A 26,522-nucleotide genomic window follows, 5' to 3' on the forward strand; every position below is an offset into this window, starting at 1 on the left:
TTTTGTACAAATTTTTTTCCTCAAATGAAAATCTCTTTTTTTTTTTCTTTTTTTTTTTTTTTTTTTTTTAAATCAGACTGTAAGAGTCTTTAAAATAATCCACTGGATGTTAGCAAGATGGGGGTCATAAAGCAGATGTTATTATTTATTAGCCAAACATATTTGCATAGTAGATACAAGTCTCCGTCATGAAAAGTCTATTTATTCTTTTTCTAGCTCCATATATATAAACCTATTTAGTCTTTATGTGTCTAAGCTTCAATTTTAAATTAGATTTTGACAAAAACATTGCTGTTATAATGATATTTTTCTACTTATTTGTAGTAACTGAATGTTTAGCAGTGCTCATTACTTAGTCTTATCTAAATTGACTTAAGTTCCAAACTTTTGGTCTAAAGATTCTCTTTTATTTTCTTTCCTGTTTTGGATTTTCTTGACATCATTAATTTAAGCAACTTTTGAAATTATTTGTTAGAAATTAATTGAAACAAGTGTTTCACTAGAATTCTTTTGTCATTTTTTCTTGTATGTCTTATTAGAGGCGTGTATCTAATTTTTTGGTATGTAATTTCAGTGTACCTGGGTGTGACAAATCTGGATTCCTACCAAGTCCGCATGACGAGCCTCTGTGCTCAGTGGCAGCTTCACAGACACGCCACTGCCTACAGGGTCGTCATAGAGTCCCTTGTGGGTAAGTTACTAAGTCATTACCTATGGACCTACAGCCCAACCCCACAAACTGAAGTGTGTAAGTTATGAAATTGTATGCAGTCGGAGCTGCAGGCTGGCTCCTGAAATACTGGAAATGATTGACAGAAGAAAGGTGTGTATACGTTGAAAGTTTCTGGAGTAGAAGTAGCATTCCTGTCCCTTTATATCAAATAGATGTTGCTGACTTGTCCTTTTTATGGGAGGGAGTTTGATCTATCGGTAGAAGATAGGAGATTACCTGAGTTTTTCACTGGTGTGAGGGACAGAAGATGGATAAAGGGAGAACTGAGTACATCTAAAACTGTAAATAAACTGTCAGTGGTAGCTCCGTAGGATTAGGATGGACATGGGAGGGAGGGTAGAAGGATAGGGAAAGCTCTGATTAAATCCCGACCATGCTCAGAGTCGGAACAGGGTCCAGTTTTGTCTGTTCTCATTCAGTTGATCATTAATTATAGCTTGTAGTAATGTTGCTCACCTGGATAAGCACAAGATATTTTTATGTGGCAACACTCGATGTTTTTAGCACTGACTGTGTAGGAAATAAATTACGGTCTCTTCTGTCTCACTGATTCTCAGGTGTAGCCAGAAGAGGTTATGGAGAAGTTACTATTTGTGCAGAATAATTTTCTTATCCCCAGTAGAAATCAATGATCTTTTGAATGGTGACAAATTAGAAGCTTGGATAACCTGAGAGAAATGTAGCTAATAACAATTAATGGGACCTATCAAAGGTATAATGAAAAATAATACTTATTTTGTTGCTAAAAAATAATGACCTTTCTGTGGAATGGCAAATGGATGGTGATATGGTTTATTTGAAGGCCTGGAATACAGACAAGCTGTTCAGAAAGCAGAGTTCTTGGCTGGCACAAGACAGCACAGATTTCTTTCTCATCTGGGAGCTGGCCAACATTCTGCTTTTATCATATAGAATTGCCAGAATTTTTAACTGAGCCAAAAGAGCGTAAATGTGAGCAGAATGAGCTAAAGTGTGAACAATTGCTTCTTTTTAACATTTATCATGAAGAGTTTTGATTTTCAGATTGGGTGTGTGTCACATTCAGGCAGTGATCAATTATTTTTATGTGAGGGTAACACCTCCTGGTAAGCATCAGATGTTTTTTCCCTGGCAGTGGATGTGTGTTTGACATTTTTCATATATACTCTGTAGAATGTGAGATCAGTTGCTTGTATTTCACTCCTTTCTGCTACACATTATGAATTGTGCTGAAGATTTTCTTATTAAAATATACCTTATGCTACTTCCAGTATCCAGGCTTTTTCCATTGTCAACATGTTTTCCAATTTAGAATTTAGCAGAATTATTTTTGAAACCCTGTAAATACCATTCCTTAACAACTTGTTAAGTAGTTACCAGTGGAAGCTGGAATACAATATCTAATTCAGTCTCTCTTGCAATTACTAAGCACATTACAGACTCTGAGAACCAGTGGCATGGACAAAGGATGCCGTAGAATTACATAATGCAACAATTCCTCATTAGACTCTGATAATTTAGGACCAGAACCAAAGCCCATTGATGACAGTGCTAGTGGTTTTTATTAACTTCAGTGCATGGGACGGAATTAATCTTTTTTCCTGCAGATGTCTGACGCATCCCTCAGCTCCTACTTAATATGAAGGATGAAATGTTACAGAGACCCCTGCACAGAGGTGAATTTCCAGAAATAAGACAGCATGTAGTTTATTAATACGTCAACCAATTGCCCTTCATCTGCTGTCATGTCCCCTTCTTGCTTCAGACTTAAATTACATTATTCAATAAAACAGTAAAAGAAAGTATGTTTTAATGGTTTCTTTTTTATAATTCCAGATGGGAAGAAGCGAGAGGTAAATCTTGGTGGAGGGACGCCTAGACATTGTTTCTTTGAGCTGATGCCTGGAACTGAATATAAAATCAGTGTTCATGCACAGCTTCAGGAGATAGAGGGCCCTGCTGTAAGCATCATGGAGACAACATGTGAGTAAAATAGATCAGAATTCAGCCAGCAGCAGTAATGCTTGATTGCTTCTCATGTTTTGCCCTTTGCCCACAGATGTGCTATTCCTGTGCAGTTTCTTTTAGCTGAGTTTTTAAATATTCAGCTACATTGTGACTTCTCCACAGAGGTGCAGGATTCTTACAGCACTGCTGTGTATGACTTTTGAAGTGACGTTCACCAACTGTGTTGGACTTTGAATGAAACAGGGAGGATGGTTTAGCTTTCTTAATCAAAAATCCCACTAGGGGGTCCTCAGAAAATCCATGACTTTGTGGAGGAGAAAAAAAAAATAATCCAGAAAAATAAAGCAAGCAGAAATACAGAGAAGGTTTTGTATCCTGCAGCTGTTGTTGTTTAGTTAAATTTCACCAGTGTCTGAGTAATTTACAGTTAAATGGGACTTTGATACTCAATCTACTTATGTATTTTAAAACAAACAAACTAACCAACCTTTTCAATTATTATTCTCAGTTACATAAGACAGGCAAAAAACGCCTTGCAGCTGTTTATGAAGGCAAGGTTCTGCTCTCATGAGTTCAACACTCTGCAAAACAAAATACGGGATGAACAGAGTGAATATTTTAACATTGTCTTCTATTTTTCTTTGAGCTCATTTTCAATCTCAGCAATACCCTTCTCCTCATACTATATTCCTGCACATCACAATGCTGTTACCTGTCTGTCAGGGTAGACAATGTTTATAATTTTTGTCTTCAAGTGAACCCTCCCACACTTACAGTTTCATAGAGGGAAAACTTGCACAGGTGCATGATTTCACTTCTTGGTTGTCCAGGGCTCATTGTCAGAGCAGTCAGGGACAAGCCAAGTTTCTCCTGCTTTTTGGAGGAATGCTTTTCATGTGCTCTGCAGTTCAGAAAGTTAAAGGAGGAACACACCTTGGCCTACATGTCTGTTGCAGAAAAATGGTTTGTGCAGCAGACAAATTATTGTATCACCTCAGAAGAAAACACTCTTCAGGGTTACCCGTACGTCTCTGGTACTTGGAGAGCAGCCTTTCAAGTCCCCTTCTGCAGTTGTGATGCTTTCAAAGTGGAATATCCTGGTCTGTCTGTGACCATGGGGGTCCTGGACATCAGTTTGCTGTGGTTATTTGAGAGTCTTGGCCTTTTCTTTTGGTGAAGCCAATGGGAAACCCCACATCAGTTGCAGTGGGAGTCGACTTGGATGTGGACATGAGGCTTGTAAGAATCCTGTTTGCACTAATCTTTCCCAAAGACAGGTGCCTTTTCTGAAGTCGTAGTATCTAACTCTATCCATTGTCTGTAAACATAATGTATATATTATAGCCAATAACAAGTATAGTCTTACTTGAAGGAATGATGTTATGTCACCTGTGGTTTCTTACGCTAACTGCATTGAAAAAAATTGGAAAAAATGCCCTTGAACAGAAGCTTCTCCTCAGATACAGGTGTAGAAATCAATATATGTGTGTGTTATCTCTGAGAATTCAGCCAAGACTGTACTGAATGGCACTAAATAGAGTTCTTGCATTCAGCAAAGCTGTCAATCAGTGATCATGTATTTAGTCAGGTTTCTGGGAGATCGTCATTCCTAAGCTTATTGTCAGGAGGAGGATGAGACAGGGTAACTCAGTTTTCAGAAACTCTGTATTAAAAACTTTTTGTTTTAGAAACTCTGAAAATTCTACTATGTTAGAAGAAGTTGCTGCAGAGTCCTGACAGGACACAAAGCCACAGTCCTGCAGAGTTGTGGTGGGAACTGCATTTCTAGCTGGAAACATAACAAGGTCTTCCACCAAAATCAAGAATATCTTAATCAGAACAAGCTGTGATCAGCTCTGGGTGCAGGCAGTGTCTTGTTTTAGCCCTGTCTCTTTGTATTTTGGATTGCAGGACTAATACCTTTCCTTCCAAGGGGGTGGAGACCAGCTCTCTCTGACTAAGGACTGGTTGTGGTCAGAAAGGAAAAGGATACTGGCCTTTTACAAAATGCGTTATGGATAATAGGTCAAGAATGGGGTTGCCACATGGTTTACTGCTCTGGGGAAACCCAAGAAGGGGTAGTTCCAGTAGTAGTTCAGTAGTTTCATTGTATCATTCATACTGAAATGCAGACATTAAATGCTCTTTAATAATACTATCCTTTTTCAGGTGGTCAGTAGAGGATGACATTACATGCATACGGTCACCTACAGTTCTCTTCAGTTGCATAACTAGTTGATTAGAGATACTGGATTTGAAATGTGGAGATGAGTAGAAAATGCTGTGTTTAATATAGATAAAATATACTGGGCTTTTAAGCATTTTTAAATATTTCTTTCTTTTATTTTCCAGTACCATTTCCAACTCAACCACCAACAACACCTTCAACACCACCTCCACCACCTACAATCCCTCCTGCGAAAGAGGGTAGGTGCTGCATGTGTGGGTTTATAATAATTTTAAGGTGTCAATGCAATGTTTTTCTGCTTCTGACATTATTTTAGACCTGTGGGGATCAGATTTCAAAATGCATTTTCTGCAGTGACACTGTTAAGGCAGCTGGTTTAAATTTAATGAGCCAAAAATCTGACATCATTATTGTATTGTTGAAATTTGCAGAAAGGGGTGTTAATATGTTTCAGACTATCTTTTTCCGGAGCTCCTAAACCACACAAATTTTGCAACTGAAGCAGATATCCTAGGGGTAATTAAACTTCTAAAACAGCATGATTTTTAAAAATGTGTCTACTTTAGGTAATGAGAAAAATGTTGGCCATGTTCACTCTCTTCTCTCTTTAAATATACACTTCCTTCTATTTATCATTTGAACATGTAGTGTTTTGTCCAATCTCATAAATATTTCTGTGAGGGGATCACTATTGTTGGAGACTGAGGGTCAAATCCATCAGCTTGAAGTTGGTGGACCAAACTAACACATAGTTATTGAGAATTTAATCCATAAGTAGAAAAAAAAACAACCTTGCGGTGTGTTTCAGAACTGTATAGCAGCAGATGGTTTGGGTTTTTTAATCCAAGGAGTAATCAAGAGAAAACGAGAAATACAGGTACTTATCTGGCTGTCCCATTCTCTGGATTTAGAGGAACATTCTTCTTCAAGATGAAATATGTCGAAAAAACGTAACTTTACTTTGAGACTGTTTCTGACCCCAAGCAATAAACATGGATTCTGTAGAATGTTGTAGGTTCGCAGTTTCCCTGAAAGAGTGAGCAAGTTGTGTGAGCAGGTGCACAGATCTGAGGCCATTTTGCATAAGAATATGATGAGATGAGATGAGATGAGATGAGATGAGATGAGATGAGATGAGATGAGATGAGATGAGATGAGATGAGATGAGATGAGATGAGATGAGATGAGATGAGGGAAGCCTGCTGCACCTAAATAGCGCAGTTATGGGAGTGAGAATTAGGCACTATAGAGTTTAGGGTAACTTTTTGAATAGACCAATTTCCCCCTGGGAACCTCCACAATTGGGATTCTCTCATCGTGCTTACTGTGTCATGCCAGGAGTCTGGGATTGTATAAATTCATGTGTGAATTTACTTAACAACTTGAATAAACATAAAGATGGTTAGCCAGATTTTAAAGAACCGTTACGGCTTTGAAGTGTATCCTGTGATAGGATCTGTCAGTGTGGACCATTCACCCCTTGCAGAGCTCAGCTGGTTCTACACCTGCACAGAAGTCAATGCCAGCAGCTCTGTTTACTAAAGCATTATTAACTAACATTAAACAAGGGCTTTTCATGACAGTCGCATTTTCTTAAGTGATTTATGAGATTTCGTGAGGAGTTGAGGCATTGGTCTAATTCCAAAATACTTGCTTTTTTTTTTTTTCTCAGTGTGCAAAGCAGCCAAAGCTGACCTAGCGTTTCTGGTGGATGGGTCATGGAGTATTGGGGATGACAATTTCAATAAAATAATCAGCTTTCTCTATAGCACTGTTGGAGCGTTGGATAAGATTGGTCCTGATGGAACGCAGGTAATAAGGTGAAGGGAGACAGAAGGTGCATGGACTTGACAGGGTATTGTAGACTAGTACCAGAAATGAAATGAAATGAATCAAAAAGTAATTGACGTCTTTTCATAGTTCTTTTGAAAATATAAACTGCTTTAGGACAGCATTTTTTCCTCAATATCTTCTTTTATACACACCACATAGTGAAATTCATGATGTGAATTTTGCTGGCATGAAGGCTAAGTATCATTTCAGTCTCCTCCTCAGTTGTGTTAGTGTTTTTGATATTGGTATTCACTGTGGTGTTTATTTCTAAATAAGCTAAAAATGACATTGATAAGGAAAATTAAAGGTTCATTTATTTAAAATCACAGGCTCTACAGAATCTACAGTGCTTGAAATAAAGTATTTACAATTATTGTTCTATTTATTTATTTGTTTAAAGAGATGCTTGAATCTGCTGCAGAATAGATTATTGGCAAATATATTACTGTATTACCTGTATAATATGCAATTTGGAATAGCATTGAAAATTATTCTTAACTTGTCCAAACCCTTAACAGTGCTCAATTTTTACTGTTTCTTGCAATATGGCTATTTTCCCAGAATATAGTCCATGGTGTTTCAGAAACTTATGCAGAAGCTTAAGCTTATACATGTGAATAGCTCCTTTTAAATCAGGGACACTACCTATAGAATATGAAGTTTGATACATGTTTTTTGGGTTTTAGGGGTTTTGTGTCTAGTATTGTAATACAGGGTCTGGATCATGTAGCGTCATATTTGGGGGAGACAGTATTTCAGAATATGTTGTTGCATCTTTCTGTTACTTGCTTCAACATTTCTCCCTTACTTAAGTTGCTTATGTGCAGCTGTTAATTCATGGTGACTGAATAAAATCCCTGCAGTTCTGTGGATGAGTAACTGTACACGTGTGAGCAGCTGTAACTAGGATTTGTCTTTTGGGCTTGATTGAGAGTGCTTTTGCCAAAGTGGGTATTACTTTTCTCGTCCTGTTTGCTGCAAAATGAAACCAGAAAGTGTTAGGTGGTTGCCAAGGTTGCGGAGAGTAAAATTAAACTTTATTTAGTGAAAGCTTCTTAAAGAGGAGAAAAATTTCTGGCTACAATTCAAAGATGAAGCAAAGTTACAAGATAATTCCGTGTTTTAAATGAGCTGATTCTCTTACTTTTGCTTATACACTGGGTAGTGCTTTAGTAATGAACACATCTTCTGTGTGCACAGGTGGCGATAATTCAGTTCAGTGATGATCCCAGGACAGAATTTAAATTGAATGCATATAAAACAAAAGAGACTCTTCTTGAAGCTATTCAGCAAATAGCCTACAAAGGAGGGAATACAAAAACAGGTGAGAAAGGTCATGATTATGATACAGATTTTCTCCCTGCTACTCTCTGTGCAGAAATTCTTTCCCCTTTGCGAAGTGGTTTAATATATCAGTGCAAACCCAGTGAGAACATGGTATCTCCATGCTGGAGGTGGAAAGTTGGGCTTTGAAGTTAGAAAATCTTTGTAGTCTGGACCCTTCACCACCTACTGCTGGGTACTCACCCCTCTGACCAACAGCGAGCTCATGGATCAGGGAGGAAGGGAGAGAGGCAGCCAAGCAGGAGTGAATGGCTTTGGGGATTGTGGACGGTGGAATGGGGAATAAATGGGAAATCAGCTCCACAAATGAAAAAGTGGGAGGGGAGAGAAGATGGGAGGGAGCTTGCAGAGCATGTAGAAAACAGTGGACAGAGTGGAGGGTCTGTTTGGGTATAAGCCAGGACAGTTAAGCTTCAGTGCTATGTTTAAGACTGCACTGGGAGAAGATGTCTCTTAACTGAATGCAGTTACGTTTTAATTAATCCCTTAAGATAGGTCGCTGATGTGAAGAAATTAGAGATGAGTGCTGAAAGAGTTAAAATCTGTTTTAGTTGGAAAGCGTATGTTTTATTATTCTCAGACTGCACAGAAATTTCTTGCAGCTGTTGCATTGCCTCCAATCTCAGTAGTATCAAAATAACACATTTTCCATTTACACAAGAAAATGCTACAATGGCACTTTCAGCTGTTACCTGGGCTGTGCCCTACGATCCAGTAAGGGCAGATTTTGTTACCTCTAACCTGCACAGAATGCCCTTTCCCACACATGTCTTGTTTTTGAACTTCACCTTCTGGACTGAAGAAACGGCTGAAGCCATCAAATTTTAAAGGGTTAGGGTAAAACTTTAATCTTTTCTAAGTGTCTATTTTAATAACTACAGAGTGCACCAATTTACAGAATGTTGAGGATCCAACAGCTCTTACTGAAATCTATCTTCTTCAGTCTCATAATTATTCAGGTCTTAAATCATAGCTCTGAGTAGATACATTTGAGGCAGAGAATGTGGAGATTCCTCCTTTTATTGATATCTAACATATGATATGAGGAGCCAATAGAAATTGTATTTATGTCACAGAGAAAGTAAGTTGTCAATTTTTTCTGTTTCAGGCAAAGCCATTAAACATGCAAGAGAAGTCTTGTTTACGGGAGAGGCGGGCATGAGGAGGGGCATTCCGAAGGTTTTGGTTGTCATCACTGATGGGCGATCACAGGACGATGTGAACAAAGTCTCCAGAGAAATGCAACTGGATGGTAAAATGTGTAGTTTTAAGACTATTCACATTTTCCTCTTTCTCATTAATTATAATTACGTAAGTGTGGGCATGAGGTAAGGGTAGCTTTTGCTCCAGGAAGATTTCCAAGTTGAAAGAAAACAGACAGCAAACTCTAAGAAACTCAGAATATCACTAGGGTATGGTTAGATTCTGGATTATTTTTTTTTTAATTAATACTATTATTTTTCATTTTGGAAGCAGTGCTAAAATCATAGAAAGTTGATGGAATTGCTCTCATGACACAGAATTTAGGGGACATGATTCTGAGAATCTGGATTGTCATCTATGAAGTGTAGACTTGTGGTTACCAGCAAACTGAACTGTTTTGTTTTCTGTACAAGAGGTCCTTTGAAAATTCTGTCATATGTTCTTTTACTGGTTTTGATCTGCACTCATGTTACACTAATTAGCTTTAGGAATTATTTTGAACCACCAACTTCAGAGCTTTAAGCACCTACAGAGTGTTTTGAGTCTAAGTGTAAGAACTGGGTTAGTTGTTGTAGAAATGTCTGATGCTGAGGTTTGTATCAAAACCCAAAGGGCAGAGTGTGCCAACATGGAACAAAACTAAAGGATGGAAGAGAAAAGCTATCATCCTTTCAATGTGAGGAAATCTAAGAATAAATTACATTTGTGCTTTTATATTTGCCTTTAGAGTTTTGCAGCTATGAAGTTACTAGTGTATGTTACTGATACCTGGAAACCAAAGCAATCGTTGGGCTTGGCTGCCTGCTTGTATTACTGCTAGATGCTGAGTGCAGTGCCTTCATAAATAAAATCATACCACGAAATAGTAGAGCATGCATAACTTGTTTTAAGTAGCAATCAAGAAAACATCGTATTTGTGATGAAATTAGAGTCTATGTCTATGCTGAACAAAAATGTTCAACTGTCAGCTAAGTCTTGCAGTTGCTTTATGAACTATTAGACCTCGAGAGGAGACGGCATGTGGTGGGAGTTCACTTGCTGACAGGGATGTGTCACCTTGGACAAATGACTTCCTCTGTTCCATTTCCTTCTGTGGGTGCTGTGTGCTCAGGCTGCAGAGAGATAGGCTGGAGCAGGTACTGACTTGAACCTATGATAGAGACTGGCACGAAGAGCTGCTGATCCTGGATAATACACGAAGATGTTGTTGTAATATATTAAGTCAAAGTTTTGTCATGCTAAAAGCTCTGCAGAAGGTAATGAATGCCCTTGGGCTTCGTTCAAACTTAATATTGCTTGACTGGAGTAAATTTGGGACTGAGCCATGCGAGAACAGTATGTCCATTAACAATATTCAGCCTCATGTAGACAGGTTTTTTTCTTTATCTTTTATGGAAAGGAAAATATTGAAAAACTTTTCTCTGGTTTGCGGCTCCTGAAACATGTAGGATACAATTCCCATTTCATTTAAATCTTTGAAGTCAGGCTCAAATTTCGAAATGTATTCATGCAGAATATATAGAACTTATTCAACTAGTGGAGTTAACTTGCTGATGAAATGAGAATGTATTAATTTCAGTGTTCACTCGTGAGGCAGCAGTGGCTTGAAAACTCTGATTAATACATGGCACAGAACAAAATCTGTAAAAGCTACAGGAAATTAATTTCTGTGCTTTGTGTTTATGATATACTTGATACATGGCTATTTTTATGTGTAATACAGTATAGCATTAAATTAGAAAAGCATTTAAACATATGCTAAAACTTTAAACTACTGAGTATTCTTAGATGTCTTCAAGAAAACACTGAAGCATTAACTTTAACTGATGAAGCATAAATAGCCAAAAGAAATATCTCACAGAGAATGTATTACCTTTATTTTTAGGTTATATCCATGAATTTTCTTGTGTTATACAATAATAATAAAATTTCCACCTTTGTATTTAATCAGGAAAGGAGCCAGTGCAAATACAGTCGTGGTCATATTGCATTTCCACTCTCTAAATGATTGACTCACAAGAGTGTTCTTCTTTGTTTTGCAGGTTTCAGCTTTTTTGCTATTGGAGTAGCTGATGCTGACTATTCGGAGTTAGTTAATATTGGCAGCAAACCCAGTGAAAGACATGTCTTCTTTGTGGATGACTTTGACGCCTTCACAAAGATTGAAGATGAGCTGATCACTTTTGTTTGTGAAACTGCATCAGCAAGTTAGACATTTTGACTTTTGCTTCCCTCTGAAATAAGTACTAAATACTAGGGTTATTTATAACTATTGATTTTCTATTAAATTTCTTGAAAATGTACTTTAAAAACGTAATTTACTGCAGGTATTATAACTCTCTTGTTATTTCCATAAGAGATCAAGGACATGAAGTTGTTGTGACTTGAAAATAATTCATAGTTTGTTATAAATCCAGAATAGATCCACTGGTTGTCAGAAAACATTTCAGATTTAAAACATTGTTAATAGTTTAGAATTTAATCATAAAAAGTTAATTATATTATATTTTATAGACTACTCTAACCATCTATAGGAGTAGGGCTAGTGACATTCTTAATTATTCAAATCACATGGCTAATTTATTAACAGAGAGCCAGTCGATAAAGTTCGTATTATCATAGAAAGCAGAAGAATTGTAGCCTGAGGAAAAGCATAAAACACGCCCAAACTCTTTGAAATCTGTGAATGTGCCACACTTCAGTCTGTTTAAGAAAATGAAGTGAAAGACATTCTGGAACAACACCTAATGGTTAGAGGTGACTAATTCATGTGCTTTCAGGTGTGTGCCCTCAGTATGTTTCCTTATATATAAGGCAGGAGTTAGGCAATATACAGCTGATGTGAATCATCTGTGATCGTATGGAGTCCTTATGCGCAGGACTGTGAGTTATCAGAGCTGCTGAACACAAATGTGTTGCTTGTGTCCCATTAATTCTTTCATTTTGACCATAAACTCTGCTTTCAATGGTAGAGAGAACTTTAAACATTGAAAATACTCAACAGTAGCATTTATTGGCCACTTGTGCCTGTATTCTAAAAGTAATCTCTGAATAAGAGTATCCTGGTGCCATATTTGACACCCTGCATTGTAGGCTCATTGATTTCCTGGGACACATTCCCTAGAAGAGATTAGTGTACTTTCTTCCCTGCCAGAAGAAAAATATAAACCAGATTTACAGCTATGTAAAATGTGTGCAAACATCTTAAGGACTGCATGCAATTCTGGTCTCTGTTGCTCATGAAAGCTATTGTGGGGTGTGAAAAGGTACGGAGAATGCCAGCTAAAGTAATTGAGCCTGAGCTGGAGTTAGGCTGGAGAAGCTCACAAGTAGTAAACCAGGGAGTACTTGGTTAAAACGCACTATAAGACATACTATTTTACACAGCAGACAGTGAATTTGTTGCCACAAAAGGTTGTGAATGCAGGTTTGTAGAAGGATTAGACAAATTCATAAAGAACAGATCCATAAAAAGATATTACATGGAACACACAGGGTGTACCCTTTAACATCTTTCCTACAACCTTGTGGGTCCTGAGGAGCATCAACTGAATGAAGTAGAAAGTGGCCAGGTTTGCATGCCCTCCCTAAACAGCATCTTCTTTTGCTGCTGTTGGGGGTAGAGTACTGGGCTGAGTGGATCATTGTTGTGACCCAATGTCATGTGGCACATTTTGTATCCTTAAATATATCTTTCCTTCTTTTCCAGCCTGCCCATTGGTAGTTAAAGATGGCAACAATTTTGCAGGTACAGTATTTTTGTGTTCATTTTTGTGCCTGATTCATGGAATAATTTTCATTACTTGATTTTCACAATATTAGGCTATAAATTTCCCTTTATGCTAACAGCTGTTAAACAGATGGTGATATGAAACTCTTTGATGCAACTGGCTTTGTCCTTTTTTTGTTTCCTGTAATGTGGTATTAATTTAAATTAATAGAATGTATATTTTGTTGCCTTCCAGGATTTAAAATGATGGAAATGTTTGGTTTGGTTGAAAAGGAGTTTTCAGCTGTGGAAGGGGTTTCAATGGAACCCGGTACATTTAATGTTTACCCATGCTACAGACTGCACAAGGATGCCCTGGTATCCCAGCCTACCAAGTATGTATTGACATGTAAATATTCATAATAAACATGAAGATAATTGTCCAGTGCAGGCAGTTATTCATTTCAGGGACCAGTATTTTCACGTCAGAAGAGCAAAGTGTATATCTGCATTATACTAATGAATAGGAAGAGTATTTGGCATCCTGAGTCCTCCATCCCCCTCAAGCAGTTGGGGTAAAAGTAGGTAAGCCCACCGGCTGTTTTGGGTTTTCCACAGGAGCCAGTTTCATGCTTGTGCCAGTTTAGCACCTAGCAATTTCATGCAGGTGCACATCTGGGCAGATTCCAGTATGTAGTACTTTGTGTAAGGTGCTTCTGGAACGTGGGTTGAAGTCTCATAGAGTGCAGAGTGTCTTTGAGGTCCGAGTCAGAGCAGGAACCTGCTTTAGATGTCCTCAGTCACTTCCTGCATCAGTCTACGTCCGTTCATTGATTCCAAAGGAAGATTATCTCCTTATGCTGAAATGAGACTGTGTGAACACCTAGTACCTTCCTGGGGGACGGGACATAGTTCAGCCACGAGGACTGTGTCCTGTGAGAGATGTGGAGGAGGCAATAAAGAAACCTCCCATTGAACTTTTATGCCATTCCTCAGGGAGCAAGTGATGTAAAATTTCCATTTCTTCTGCTAATAGTGTGTACGTTGTGTTTGGTTTCTCTCAGTCCAGTCCCCTACTTTGTATTAAATGGCATCAGAGAAAAGCACTGGCCCTGCTGGATTAGACATGGGAAGATGTAACAAAAAGTATTCTTTTGCTGAGATAAGAAAGAACAACAGTAGGAAATTACTTTAAGATTTATATTAGAATTCATCTTGGTCTTTTTGTGTGATTATCCTGTTGTGTCCCAGTTGGAGCTATATTTCTTGGAGGTGTTCCACATTCTCTGTGTTTAGTTTCCTCCTAGGTCTAGATGGAATTCTACACTGGAATTTCAGGGATTAGCATTTCTCACTTCTTTTCCCCTTTCTGCTTCTTTCTAATCTGATCTGCTGCATTTATATGCTCTTCTCTAGCTGCCACCCCAGCCAATCTTATTACTTCATTAGGCTTTCACTCCCTTTCATGGTTCAGAGAATACCTTTCTCTTGATGATCTACAGGTACGTCTGAACAATACCACTTGCTTTTGTCATCTCATCTGTGCACTGAATGTCATTAATTTTATTCTCCTTGTTGAACTCTGTGTTCCCAAACCTTGTGTTTCCCCCACCCTGCTTATTGAGTTTTCTTTCATTTGCACTTTGTACAACGGGCGTACGGTAAGGCTTTGTTCTTAGACACGTTGAGTTCCCTCTCTCTTTTCTCTGTGGGAAATGTGCAGTGTAACACTACGTTTGATCATCTACAGACCATTGTGCAGAATATGTTGATTATGTATCACATTTAACTCCTTTTCCAGTGTGATTCGTATCTATACATCTCGTATGTGTCAGAAACACTTTAGAAGGAATGGATCATATTTGGGGAAAAGAAGCTGATTAAATAACCTCTCCAGGCTTTCAGATCCCTTTACTATGATTGTAAAGAATCAGGCTAATTAACTTTTTCAAAATACAGCCAGTCCTTTCAGACACTTGTCCAAATGTCCTACTTTGGAATTTGACAACACAAGGTTAAATTAAATTGGAAATACTAAATAACAATTTTTAGGAAATGGGATAAAATAACATACTTCTTTTATATCATAAACTTCCTCTCTCCTGCAAAAATTCTATGAGAACAGATTGTGTGTCTGTATGTGTGATCTGTTTTCATGTTCTTATATATTGGTTTTGAAACGTATAAGCTACATTCTCTGTAATTTATAAAGCTTCCTGTAGCAGTCTCTGTCATTCCTAATTTCTGTCCATTAGTGATGGTTTAATGACACAGGACATGTCTATTAAGATTGGTCTTCCAAGCAGTTTCAATCTTCATTGTCTGTTAAACCAGACAATAGCAAAGGTCTTGTGAGTGACTACTATATTTAAAAAAACCACTTAAGGCAATTAATTTCAGCTTTACTTCAAACTGACCTCTGATTTGACCTTCAAATTAAAAAAAAAATAAAAAAATTAACTGTACTTTTATAAATTCCAAAGGAAAAGATAGCTTCTTTCTTCACAAGTATTGTTTTGATAGTGATCAAGTTGAGTACATTTTGCAAACACTTATATTGATTCTAAGTCCTGATTTCCAAAGAAATATACAGAGTAATAGAAAGCATGTTAAGTGAGCATCTGGTGAGTAAATAACCGGATTTAATGTTTTTTTCAGTTTAAAAGACATTCTTTCTCTTACAGGTATTTGCATCCTGAAGGTCTTCCTTCTGATTACACCATTACGTTTCTCTTTCGTATACTCCCCGACACACCTCAAGAGCCATTTGCTCTTTGGGAGATTTTAAATGAAGCATATGAGCCACTGGTTGGAGTTATTTTAGATAGTATGTATTTTGTATCTTATCAGTGACTTTTTCTTTACCTGTATGAATGACTCATTCTGTGTTTTAATCTACTGCCAGAAAAACTACGTGAATCTGGAAGGTGATGGTTTCTAATGGATGTTTTTTAGATTTGGTTTGACTGATTTCAATTTGGAGTCAAATTTTGAGTACAACACTGTAAACTGGGAGCAATGATATTAAAATCCAAAGAGCTTTAGTAGGTCTACATTTCTGTAAGGGAGCTACTAATTTGCTTTTAAAATTTCCAGTGCTCTGAATCTGGTTCAAATAGTATCTGTCATGTTATGTGCCAGTGGTACGGACAGTGGGGTATATGTGGAGGCAACGCAGTCTGGTAGCTAACAGATTTAGAGCCAGAGACATAAACTCCTGATGACTCTTCATTTGTACTTGATTTGACTTCCACAACTGTAAAACAGGGATTATAATTTCGAAGGTTTCCATATTTACTGTTGAAAAGCTGTAGATCCTATGATAGCTGTTCTTCGCAGCTGCCAGTTTTAAAAGAGATTTATTAGTGCTTATCTATGTATCTTTCCTAGAATTTTTTAGATATGTCACCTTAAAATAGCTTGAGGATTCATGCCTCCTTTTCCTGTCCAAGTCATACAGAGTAGTAGTGGGAGATCAGGTAGATATGGGTAAGGTAGACTCCCAACAATTGGTGCATCCTTCCTGTCAAATCAGAAAGCATTTCTCTGAGATAACTTGTTACTTCTGGGTCAGTTATATCACTTATGAATGTGTTTTACTAACATTTAATCTGTCATCTTTGGTCTTCTATGTTAAACATAAAATTGACCCTTTCAGATAATGTATCAGGCCTTTTCTTCCTCTAACACAGAGCCCTTATTTTTATTCTTACACAGATGGTGGCAAAACTCTGACTTTCTTTAACTACGACTACAAAGGAGATTTTCAAACTGTGACTTTTGAAGGTCCTGAAATAAGGAAGATATTTTATGGGAGCTTTCATAAGGTTAGTAATGGTAATTTTTAAATGGTAGTTTTCAAATGGTAATTTAAAAAAAAATGCACTCTGCATGAAGATTTGGAAGTTTTCCATGTTTTGAAATCTTCTTTCAGGTGGTCAATCGCTGCCATAAGAAATCTATTTTGCGTGTTTAGAATCATCTACTAAACTGTCTTGATTCTCTTTGAAATATTTAATTAACATTAAACAAATCATAGTTTCTATGATGAAACTGATGTGATCAATTTTCATCTCATGCTTCGTTCCTGTATTTTAGGGTTGATTAAAAATACCCTGAAAAGTAATTTAGAAATAAATTGGCTTTTCCTTTTAAGGTTTGGATTGGAAATGTCACTCAAAATCAAAAGAAAAAGTCTAGCAAAAAAAATTATCCTACTTTTCACCAGTGTTGTTATTTTTAAACATATTTTAAGGGCTATGCCATGTCGAACTTTTCTTGGCTGTTGAAGAACTTGTAACATTCTTTCCAAAAGCAGATGAAGTAGTGCTGGGGTTGTAGCACATACTTCTTGTGGAAGGTGCTTTTCTTGTTCACTTTTATTTCTGATGTTTGTGTCTTTCCTAAACAAAAAAAATAAAAAAAAGGAGACTCTGGATTGAGAGATAGTATTTACAGAGGTTAACTTTTCTGTGCTTCCTTTTTAATCGATGGAGCAAGAAAGGGAAGGTAGGTCAGAGCTGGGATCTAATTCTGACTCTTTTAAGTTGTGCTTTGGAGGAATATATGAGGCTTTAGCAAGTTTTCCTCTCAAGCATTTTTCTGCGTTTTGGATGATTAACCCTGCTATACCTGTGTTTGAAAGGTGCAGGAGGCCAAATTCATAGCAGCTTTTCAGTTATTTCGTTCCAGTTGAGCCCAGAGGAAATCAGCTACAGGGCTTCTTCCTGGCTTCCTCTCACCTTGGGCTTCAATCTCCACATAATGTGCTGGTATAGGGAATATACTGCATTTCTACCAGCTTTTTGTCTGGTCTCCCCTCCCCTGCCCAAATTTCTTCTTCTCTTTGCTGAACTGAGAGTTTGCTCTTAGGATTGTCCTCTCTGCTGGGAATGTCTTTGCTGCATCAGTGATGGACAACAGAGTGTAAGTCAAAGCAGAAGGAAGTAACTTTGCTGCTGTGCTCTGCTTTTTTGTACTGCATTTGATACCATTTGATTTTTTTCCAGTGTAAAAACCTCACTATGAAAGGTTTTGCTCTGTGGTTAATGAATAATGTACATGCTAAATTTTACTGCTTCGTTTTGGCTTTTGCAAGTGGCTACGAAGGATGTATTGGTGAAATCCACTGCTATATAGCAGGATCATACAAGGCCTAAGAATTATTAATGACCACATAAATCAAGGGTTCTTTGGGATCTGGGTGGTATATGAACATTGTGTAGGTCTTCTGTCAGGGATTAATCATTTTCTTACTGAATCTTACAAATGTTCTAGAAGCAGAAAAATAAGCTCAATTCATTAAACGGATTAGAAGCATAGAATAATTCAGGTTGGAAGGGACCTCTAGAGGTCATCTAGATTATTTGCTATGAATTATTCTCTGAGTTTCATTAGCAAAAAAGGAGTCAGAAGTTCATTTCCAAAAAATGCATTCCTTTTCCCAGGATTTTAATATATCTTATGTGTTCCTTTGTATGTTAAAGCATCTTTTCTTTTGCTTAGTTGCATGTTGTTATCAGCAAGACTACGGCTAAAATAATTATTGACTGCAAGCAAGTGAGTGAGAAGACCATTAATGCAGCAGGGAATATTAGTTCTGATGGCATAGAAGTGCTGGGGAGGATGGTCAGATCCAGAGGACCAAGAGATAACTCTGCACCAGTGAGTAGAACAAGACTAATTCTTTATACATTTAAAATATCCTAAACACAAGTGTTTGGGGTCCTTGCAGTTAGTTTTAAGTTGAAGCAGAGTGAATTTGTATTTGAAACAGTAAAGTTCCAGCATTTCAGAAATTCTACAAAAGCCTGCAATAGTTCTCAACTTGGGCAAAGTCTATTTTTGGTTATTTTAATAAATGAAATCACTAGGTCACCATTGTTCAAATGTTATTCTCAACACAGAGGTGAACAGAGGTATGACTTGTGTTCTGAACTTCATTACACAGAGTGATAGAATGTATAACTCCTTTGTCTGGAATCGTTTAAACTTTGAGTGATAATTATTCCCCATGTCTCTTATTCCCTCTTACTCTATGTTTACCCTAAGTGCACTATCTGTTCATTAAATAATTGAACTGGTTTGACACAGATGGCCCACAAAAACCCCTGTCTTTGTATATCTAGTTGTCTTATATTATAAAATATTTTAAAAGTGAAAGATCCTCCCCAAGATTAAGTACTCTTTCATTCCTTCAAAATTATTCTCCTAGAGCAGTAATTGATCATTCTGTTTGCACAGCAGCGTATTGGAGTCTGTCTGTTTTGCTTCAGTTGTCATTAAGAAGGTTTGTTTGGATTTTTCAGGTAGATTTAGTTGCTGAAGAAGACCTGGCAATCTGACACTGATCTTAGGAAGGCTTCTTTGCAGTGCAGTTCTGTTTGCTAATTTTCTTGGAACGTTCTTGACCTTAGAATGATGTTAGCAGAGAATGTGAACCTTGAACTCAAGGCTTGATTTGAATAGGAATGAGGTTTCAGAAAAGTATTCACTTGCTACCATGTGAATACTCTTGTTTAGTAAAAAATAAGCCCTCAGAATATATCTCTGTGTACAAAAAAAGAGCCTTTAGGCCTCAAACATAAGGATAATAATTATATGAAGCCTGGAAAGACAATTACACAGAGAAACTTTTGTATTCACATTTCAATAGAAACAGAAAAAGGCAAACTTAGGAAAATTTGAAATTAGAGAAGGCTTTGTAGAGATGTGGAAAGAAATGGTGTCTTTTGTTAGAATCCAGTAATCTATACAAGATAAGTCAGACTGCCCACTCACTGAAAAATTTGGTTTTGTTCAAATGTACTGTAAAACTGATGTAAGGCTACAAATGTGTAGCTGAAGATGAAAATTCTTTACTCCATAGTACTGCTTAGCTGCCTTCATGTATTACCATATATATCGAATTACAAACAGGACAAGAAAGCACCCAAATACCATTCTTTAAATTCTCCATTCTGCACATTTTTTTTATTCATATTGAAGAGAATTTATATGAATAGTGACATGTAAGGAATGAATGAGTTAGTTTCCTCAACTTCAAAAATAAGAGGACACCAAAGGAAGCTAGTAGGAGGCAGGATAACAGGTAGTAGGTCAGTGCAGTTCCTTACTGTAGAATTCTGTGGGTACTAAATACTTATCTAGAGTGTAGGAAAGTCTGGACAAATGAATGAAAGGGAAAGATGGGAAATATTGATAACAAATCTAGGGCAGGAAACCCCTGATCTAAAAGTCTTTGGAAGCTAGAGGACTGTAAGGTAGAAGTATGAATTACAGTCTTGTGCTTCATTAGATACCACTTGTGCCACCATTGGAAATAGAATACTGAGACTTAATCTGTTCCAGTATCTTCACAGTTTTAAGAGGCTCATGAAGGTGTGTATGAAATAAAAATTCCTTTTTGTAAAACATTTTGAAAATTGTTTTGAATTGATATGAAAATTGGGGTATGTTAATAGTGCTTAAAAGTGTTTTTTTCATCAGCTGTATTTTCATGAAATGCTTTAATCTTAGTTTTACAGATGCTTATTACATTAAAGATAACAAGCGAGCAGTTATTTTGGAATAAAATTATGGATGTTTTGTTCTGACTGTATTCATGTGGAACAGTTTAACATTGTCAGAATGTTTTTAAAGTGGATTTTTGTTTGGTTTTGGTTTTTTTGGTGTTGGTTTTTTTAATATATGTATAAATGAATCCAGTGCAAGCATCTGAATTTTGCAAAACATTTCCATTTTGAAGGAACAGAGTTGTACCCGAGTTCTGGTGTGGGGTTTTTTTTTCCCATTGATGCATCTGGTGTGCAACAGTTCAATGAACGGGCAGAAATAGAGATAGATAGGACAAAAAAAGAGGATTAGGCTAAACGTGCCTTGCCCCTTTAACATCCCTTACTAGTGCAGCACCACTGGATTAGACACTCAGCCAGCTTGGGCAATGAAACCTGCCTGTGACATGCAGCTACTAATGTTCTTTATTCCTTCAGTGAGATTTAATGAAAAGTCCAGCTTTAAAACAGTGTTTTAAAACAATTCACAAACCTCTTTATGGATGTTTCCTTTTCTTTTAAATTTAACTTGCTTACCTCTGTGTATTTGTACTGTTAAAAAAAGTAATGTGTGATGTCATCTGCTCATAAGAAATCCTTGTAGAACTGTAGCCTGATCAGATGAGGATGGGCAGACTTTTCTGTCTTACTGGTTCTACTTGCAGGCCTGGATATTTAGAAACTAAAATCACTATGAATACAAAGAATTATGAATAAAAGTTTAACAGTAGCAAAGAAAGCTTTGTTTAGTTATTTAGCTTGAGTCAGGGCAACCCACATAATATTTTAAAATAAGAATACTGAGTCATTCAACATTTGGATGGTGAATACAGCAATTCAGGGAATGCCTCTTTGCTCTTCATTTTACACCAACATGCTAGAGATCACTATGGATCTCTAGATTGTCTAACCCAGAGAAAATGAATGCATATACACGCCTATGTAGGACTGCAGAAATTTAGCCAATGCAGTCAACCTCCCATTGTTCAGGATACCAGAATAGCTTGGGATGGATTGGGTTATGGAAAAAATGTCAATACAACTTACTTCTGAATGTAATCTGCTGTCTGCATAACCTGCTCAGGTGTTCCTGTACTCCTTTTCTGGGATGTCATCTTTGCTTAAGTGTAGTATCATACAAATGCCCAGGGTCATTCTGAGTCCCAGTGCAGTGTGTTCATGTGCTTCAGTCCTCAGACTAATGAGTCCTGCCAGAATTAGTAGGTTTGGGAAATGTAACGAAGAGGATCTAAGTGGCTCCACATGGAGCCAGCTTGCATTTGACATAGCCAGGGACACAGACTTGTTGGACTCAGGATAGACCTTTGTGGAGCCAAACCAAGGGCCCAAAAGCTGCCTTCGTGCTGCGCTTCAGCTGTGTAAGGTGTTTCTCATGGAGCCAGCTCACGTGAGTCTGCGTCTGGAGTACAGCGTATCCACAAACCAGATAATCTGCTGGCAGATAAGATTTTCTATGCGTAGGAAAGTGTTCCTTTGTATAAAATATAATAGTTGACTTATATAAGAAAAAAGTGAGGGAAAACTGAAGGTGCACATGTGTAGTTCATTTTAACAGCTTTAGAAGCAGTGCATTTTTAAGAAAGTCTTTAAATTCACTGCTCTGTTCTAGTGTTAAAATAATGCCACTGAAAATAATGATGGGAGCAAAACCAAAGAGAGTTCTATCTCTAGCAGTTCCTCACATTTTTTAACATGTGGGGTTAATTTAATGGGATGTTCTGTTCCATTCCCCTCTCTATTCAGTATGCACATAAATGAGGCATGGAAAAAGAATAGAAATAGTAACAGAAGAAAGCTTCATCTCTCTAGACCCCTTTGTTCAGTTCAAGGCTGTAAAGGAGACAATTGGTTTTACCATTGAATCTTAGTATAATGTTTCTGAGTACCTAGCACCCATCATTTTTACCAATTGTGTGTGTTCTTGTAGATTAAATTCCTGTCCAAACGATGTTCCCAGGCCTGTGGTGGGAATTTTCTGCCCAATGTCGTCGTGTATTGAGCAGGCTTTTCACCATCCTTAAACTTAACTTGCCTGGGGATAATATAGCTAAGAGAGGGCATATTCTAAAATAAAATAAAACTGGAGAAGATGATAAATATTATTTGTGGCTCAGCTCCAGTGTAAGTAATAGGCTCCAGTAGACCCAGAAAAAATCTGAGCACCATACCAGTGGGTTAAGGGAAATTACTTGGCTTTGAGAAGCTGAGGTCTTTTGCCTGTCTCTTGATGCCTCCTTTGCTAGAAAAAAAGTATTGGGATGCACCATTGGGAAAAATCAGGAATTTTATCCAGGAGGTGGGGGTAATCCAACAAATGTCTGCAGCGCTTAACCTTGAAGAGCTTGCTTAATCCACCTGGTGTCTGATAGTTTGGACAAGTTGGTTAGAACACAAGCCTTTTACCATTTAAGTTAACATATATGTGACTGCCTGCTCTCAATCGATAGCTTCTTCTCTGTCTAATCTGGGTGCTTGAGTCAAAAGTACCTTTTCTTGCTAATGGTTCCGTCTTGCATTGATCATTCAACTAACAGTCACTTTGTACATCACCCTTGTTTTGAAACAGCTGCAGTTACAGATGTTTGACATTGTTTGTGCTACCTCATGGGCCAATCGGGACAAATGCTGTGAGCTTCCTGGCTTGGTAAGAAACCTCTTTCAATAACTCTAGAATTTACTTTTTACTTTCCCCTTTATTGAGACAAATGTTTTAATGGAAATGGGTGATTAAGCGTTTTCAAAAAAGTTCAGGTCTGCTTGGATTACTCTTCCTATTGAAAGTCAATGTGTTGTACGTTTCTAAATCATACATCATCAAGCACCTCAAGGTGCTTTTGAGGCATCCACATAGTACTATGTCTTAGATTCATAAAATTCTTAACTTATGAATCAAACTTTTGGCCATCATTCTCTTCCTGTCTTGATCTTTCCTCAGAGAGATGAAGAAAACTGCCCTGCCCTTCCTCATGCTTGTTCCTGCTCAGAAGCTAATAAGGGTCCCCTTGGACCTCCTGGTCCACCGGTAAGGTTTAATTCAGATTTGTAGTCAACTGTAGTCAAATAGTCCACTGGCCACCTTTATTCCAAGACATGTGAATATACTGCCATTGTACAATTAGTAAGGTTAAATTAGGGTTTTAAGTGTTGGCAAAGAGATAAAATTACATTGTTTATAGCAAAGATGCTGTGGGGTGTGTTACATTGACAGCACTCATCTAAACATTTGCTGTGTAAATGTTAAGTCAGTGTATACCTAAGTTCTTTGCGTAACCAGAGGAATGAGAGAGTCTCTTCTAGAAGACAATTATTTGACTTCCCTTCCATCTCAGCATAGTATCATAGAAAGAGAGGATAAATCTCCTTTCTCTTTACTGGTTTGTGGACAAACTCAGGTAATGGATCAGATCAGACAACTGAGACATGGTTCACTAAAGTTAGATAACTCAGTCTCACATCCCAAGTCTGAATTTTTAGCCATTTAGAAAAGTTGTAGGCTCTGTTTGCAATGGTCTGTTATTGGTTTCCTAACTGGGATGTCTGTAGAATGGTCATGTGATGGTTTTTTTCTTTTACAACTAGATTGATAACTCTGGCATTTTAGGGGTGCTTGCTAAGGTAGCTTGAGATAAGACCTTCTTGTGAACAAGTTTGAACTGTGTGTTTCTCTGCTTATACTGTCTCCTGGATGCTCCAAGAGCATGTTTTGAAGAGAAAGCCAGGGAAGAATGTGAAGGAAAATAAGCTTCTGAGACAGTTGAAGTACACAAATTACATGAGATACACGTTCAACAACAAAATTAACTTGCACATAAGACGTTCACGTAGTAGATCCTAGCAGACGTTGGCCCTAGTAACAGCTCAGAGATTAGTCCTTCTGCAAGCTCTCCTTCAAGCTCTGGTACAAAAACTTGAAAAGGAACTCAGGAGAAAATTCACTGAAGAGATGCATCTTGAACAAGGAAAAATTATTCTGTTCTCCTATTTCAATGCAGCTTATAAAACAAACCTTAATGGTTTTAATTTTTGTATATAGGTGTCAAACTCCAGTTCTGTGAAAAAGACAATGGGATAATTCACACAAAAATGCAACTGAAATAGAGTAGTTTGACCACATTTCACAGTAAAATGAAAAACATTTAAAAATTATTTGACTGGTAGGATGTATGTTACTGTAGTTCAAAACATACACAGATCAGGAGTTGCCAAAGCTTAATCCAGCAGTAAAATAATGTATTACATTTAGGATTAGCAGTATTTTGAGTAGCATAGTGCAATGTAAGAGGAGGCTTAAAATCAAGCAGAAAAATCACTGCCTAGGCAGGGGAGCATGTGGGTCTGGAACTCAGCCTGTGAGTGATACTTTTTTGCCAGACAGTTAGATGGCATAGGTCTGGAAAAAAACTAAGAGGCCAAGGAAAAAGCAGAGCAAAAGAATAAAGTCAGTGTTCATCTCTGCGCCGACCAACAGTCAGAAAGTCACATGTGCTATGTCTGGTCAATACTGCTCCAAGTCATTAAAATGTCATGTGACTTTTCTCTAAGCCAAGGATTTTTCTGTTTAAGGGATCAAGATTCTACCATGGAGCCAGTTTTAGACATTAGACTACAAAGACTCCAAATAAAAGCCCTCCATTTGTTTGGGATAGTAATTCTGGAAATATTTTTTTTTAAGCTCTTTTCGGAAGTGGGTTGTTTTGGGTAAGACAAAGTATTGTTTAGAGTTAAGATTATCTGGCAGTTTTTGTTATGGGTTACTGTTTCTATGGCTTCATCTTTGCCAGAATTCGATCATGCTGTCTGAAGTTCCCCACACAAAGTAAAAGTAAGATATCTCACAAACCTAATGCCTGCATTTGCAAGGAGCACTGCAGAACTGCAGAAAGTGAAGAAGGAATCAAAAAAAATATTGGGGAACTGGAGAAGTTTAATTGCAAAGAAAAGCATTCAGTACTTCATAGGTTTTAACTATCAAAAAGAAATAAGGTCACTTGATAACAATTGTTCTGGGGGAATGCACTGGCTTTAATTTAAAATAAGATAAAAAGGCATAACAGGAATTCTTGGCTAGAAGAGGAAGCTGAAGAAACTAAAATTTTGAAATTAGTCACACCAGCTTAGTAGTGCTGGGCAATAACCACAAAAACAAGTTTATGGCCCTCTACTCTGCTCTCATGAGACCTCACCTGGAGTACTTTGTCCAACTTTGGAGTCCTCAACACAGAAAGGACATGGACCTGTTGGAGCGGGTCCAGAGGAGGGCTGTGAAAATGATCAAAGGGATGGAGCACCTCTCCTGTGAGGACAGGCTGAGAGAGTTTGGGTTATTCAGCCTGGGGAAGAGAAGGCTCCAGAGACACCTTATAATGGCCTTTCAGTACGTGAAGGGGGCCTACAGGAGAGATGGGGAGGGACTCTTTATCAGGGAGTGTAGTGATAGGGTGAGGGATAACAATTTTAAATTGAAAGAGGGGAGATTTAGAGTAGATACTAGCAAGAAAATCTTTCCTGTGAGGGTGGTGAGACACTGGAACAGGTTGCCCAGGGAAGTTGTGGATGCCCCATCCCTGGAGGTGTTCAAGGCCAGGCTGGATGGGGCTTTGAGCAACATGGTCTAGTGGGGAGTGTCCCTGCCCATGGCAGTGGGCTTAGAACTCAATGATCTTTAAGGTCCTTTCCAACCCAAACCATTCTATGATTCCATGGTTCTATGAGAAAAATGAAGGAGCCTCTTGTGATTTCATCTTAAATCAATGCTTTTCCGGAACTTGTGCTTTTACCACGCAAAGGTTACTGGGTTCAAAACATGGATAAGGGTACCAAATTCAGTGTAAACCTAAAGCTTGGGATTTAATGGCTCAACGTCAGGCTATTTTTAAGTATATATTCTTACTCAGTAAAAATATAATCTGTTTCTGACAAGGAAATGGGAGAAAACTGTAATTTAGTTTATGTTAACAAGTTACAGTTACTTTGTTGAGTATTTGCATAGGA

The 26,522-nt window shown here is 37.6% G+C and overlaps 1 protein-coding gene across 6 annotated transcripts in view; it reads left to right on the forward strand.

Moving 5' to 3' along the window:
- Positions 1-26,522, forward strand: part of COL14A1 (collagen, type XIV, alpha 1) — a 115,003-nt gene that overhangs the window by 60,282 nt on the left and 28,199 nt on the right. For all 6 annotated transcript variants that reach the window (XR_001414447.1, XM_014965421.1, XM_014965420.1 and 3 more), the window contains 14 exons: positions 575-691; positions 2,549-2,695; positions 5,033-5,107; positions 6,541-6,680; positions 7,902-8,025; positions 9,154-9,297; positions 11,291-11,455; positions 12,958-12,996; positions 13,214-13,352; positions 15,642-15,784; positions 16,675-16,784; positions 18,463-18,621; positions 23,098-23,175; positions 23,467-23,553. Coding sequence is in view for 5 of the 6 variants with exons in the window: in XM_014965421.1 (XP_014820907.1) it covers positions 575-691; positions 2,549-2,695; positions 5,033-5,107; positions 6,541-6,680; positions 7,902-8,025; positions 9,154-9,297; positions 11,291-11,455; positions 12,958-12,996; positions 13,214-13,352; positions 15,642-15,784; positions 16,675-16,784; positions 18,463-18,621; positions 23,098-23,175; positions 23,467-23,553 (1,667 nt within the window). In the remaining variant the exon portion in view is untranslated. The remainder of the gene's footprint in view (positions 1-574; positions 692-2,548; positions 2,696-5,032; positions 5,108-6,540; positions 6,681-7,901; positions 8,026-9,153; positions 9,298-11,290; positions 11,456-12,957; positions 12,997-13,213; positions 13,353-15,641; positions 15,785-16,674; positions 16,785-18,462; positions 18,622-23,097; positions 23,176-23,466; positions 23,554-26,522) is intronic.

Source organism: Calidris pugnax, unplaced genomic scaffold (genome assembly GCF_001431845.1).
Source record: "Calidris pugnax isolate Ruff unplaced genomic scaffold, ASM143184v1 scaffold41, whole genome shotgun sequence".
Lineage (NCBI taxonomy): Eukaryota > Metazoa > Chordata > Aves > Charadriiformes > Scolopacidae > Calidris > Calidris pugnax.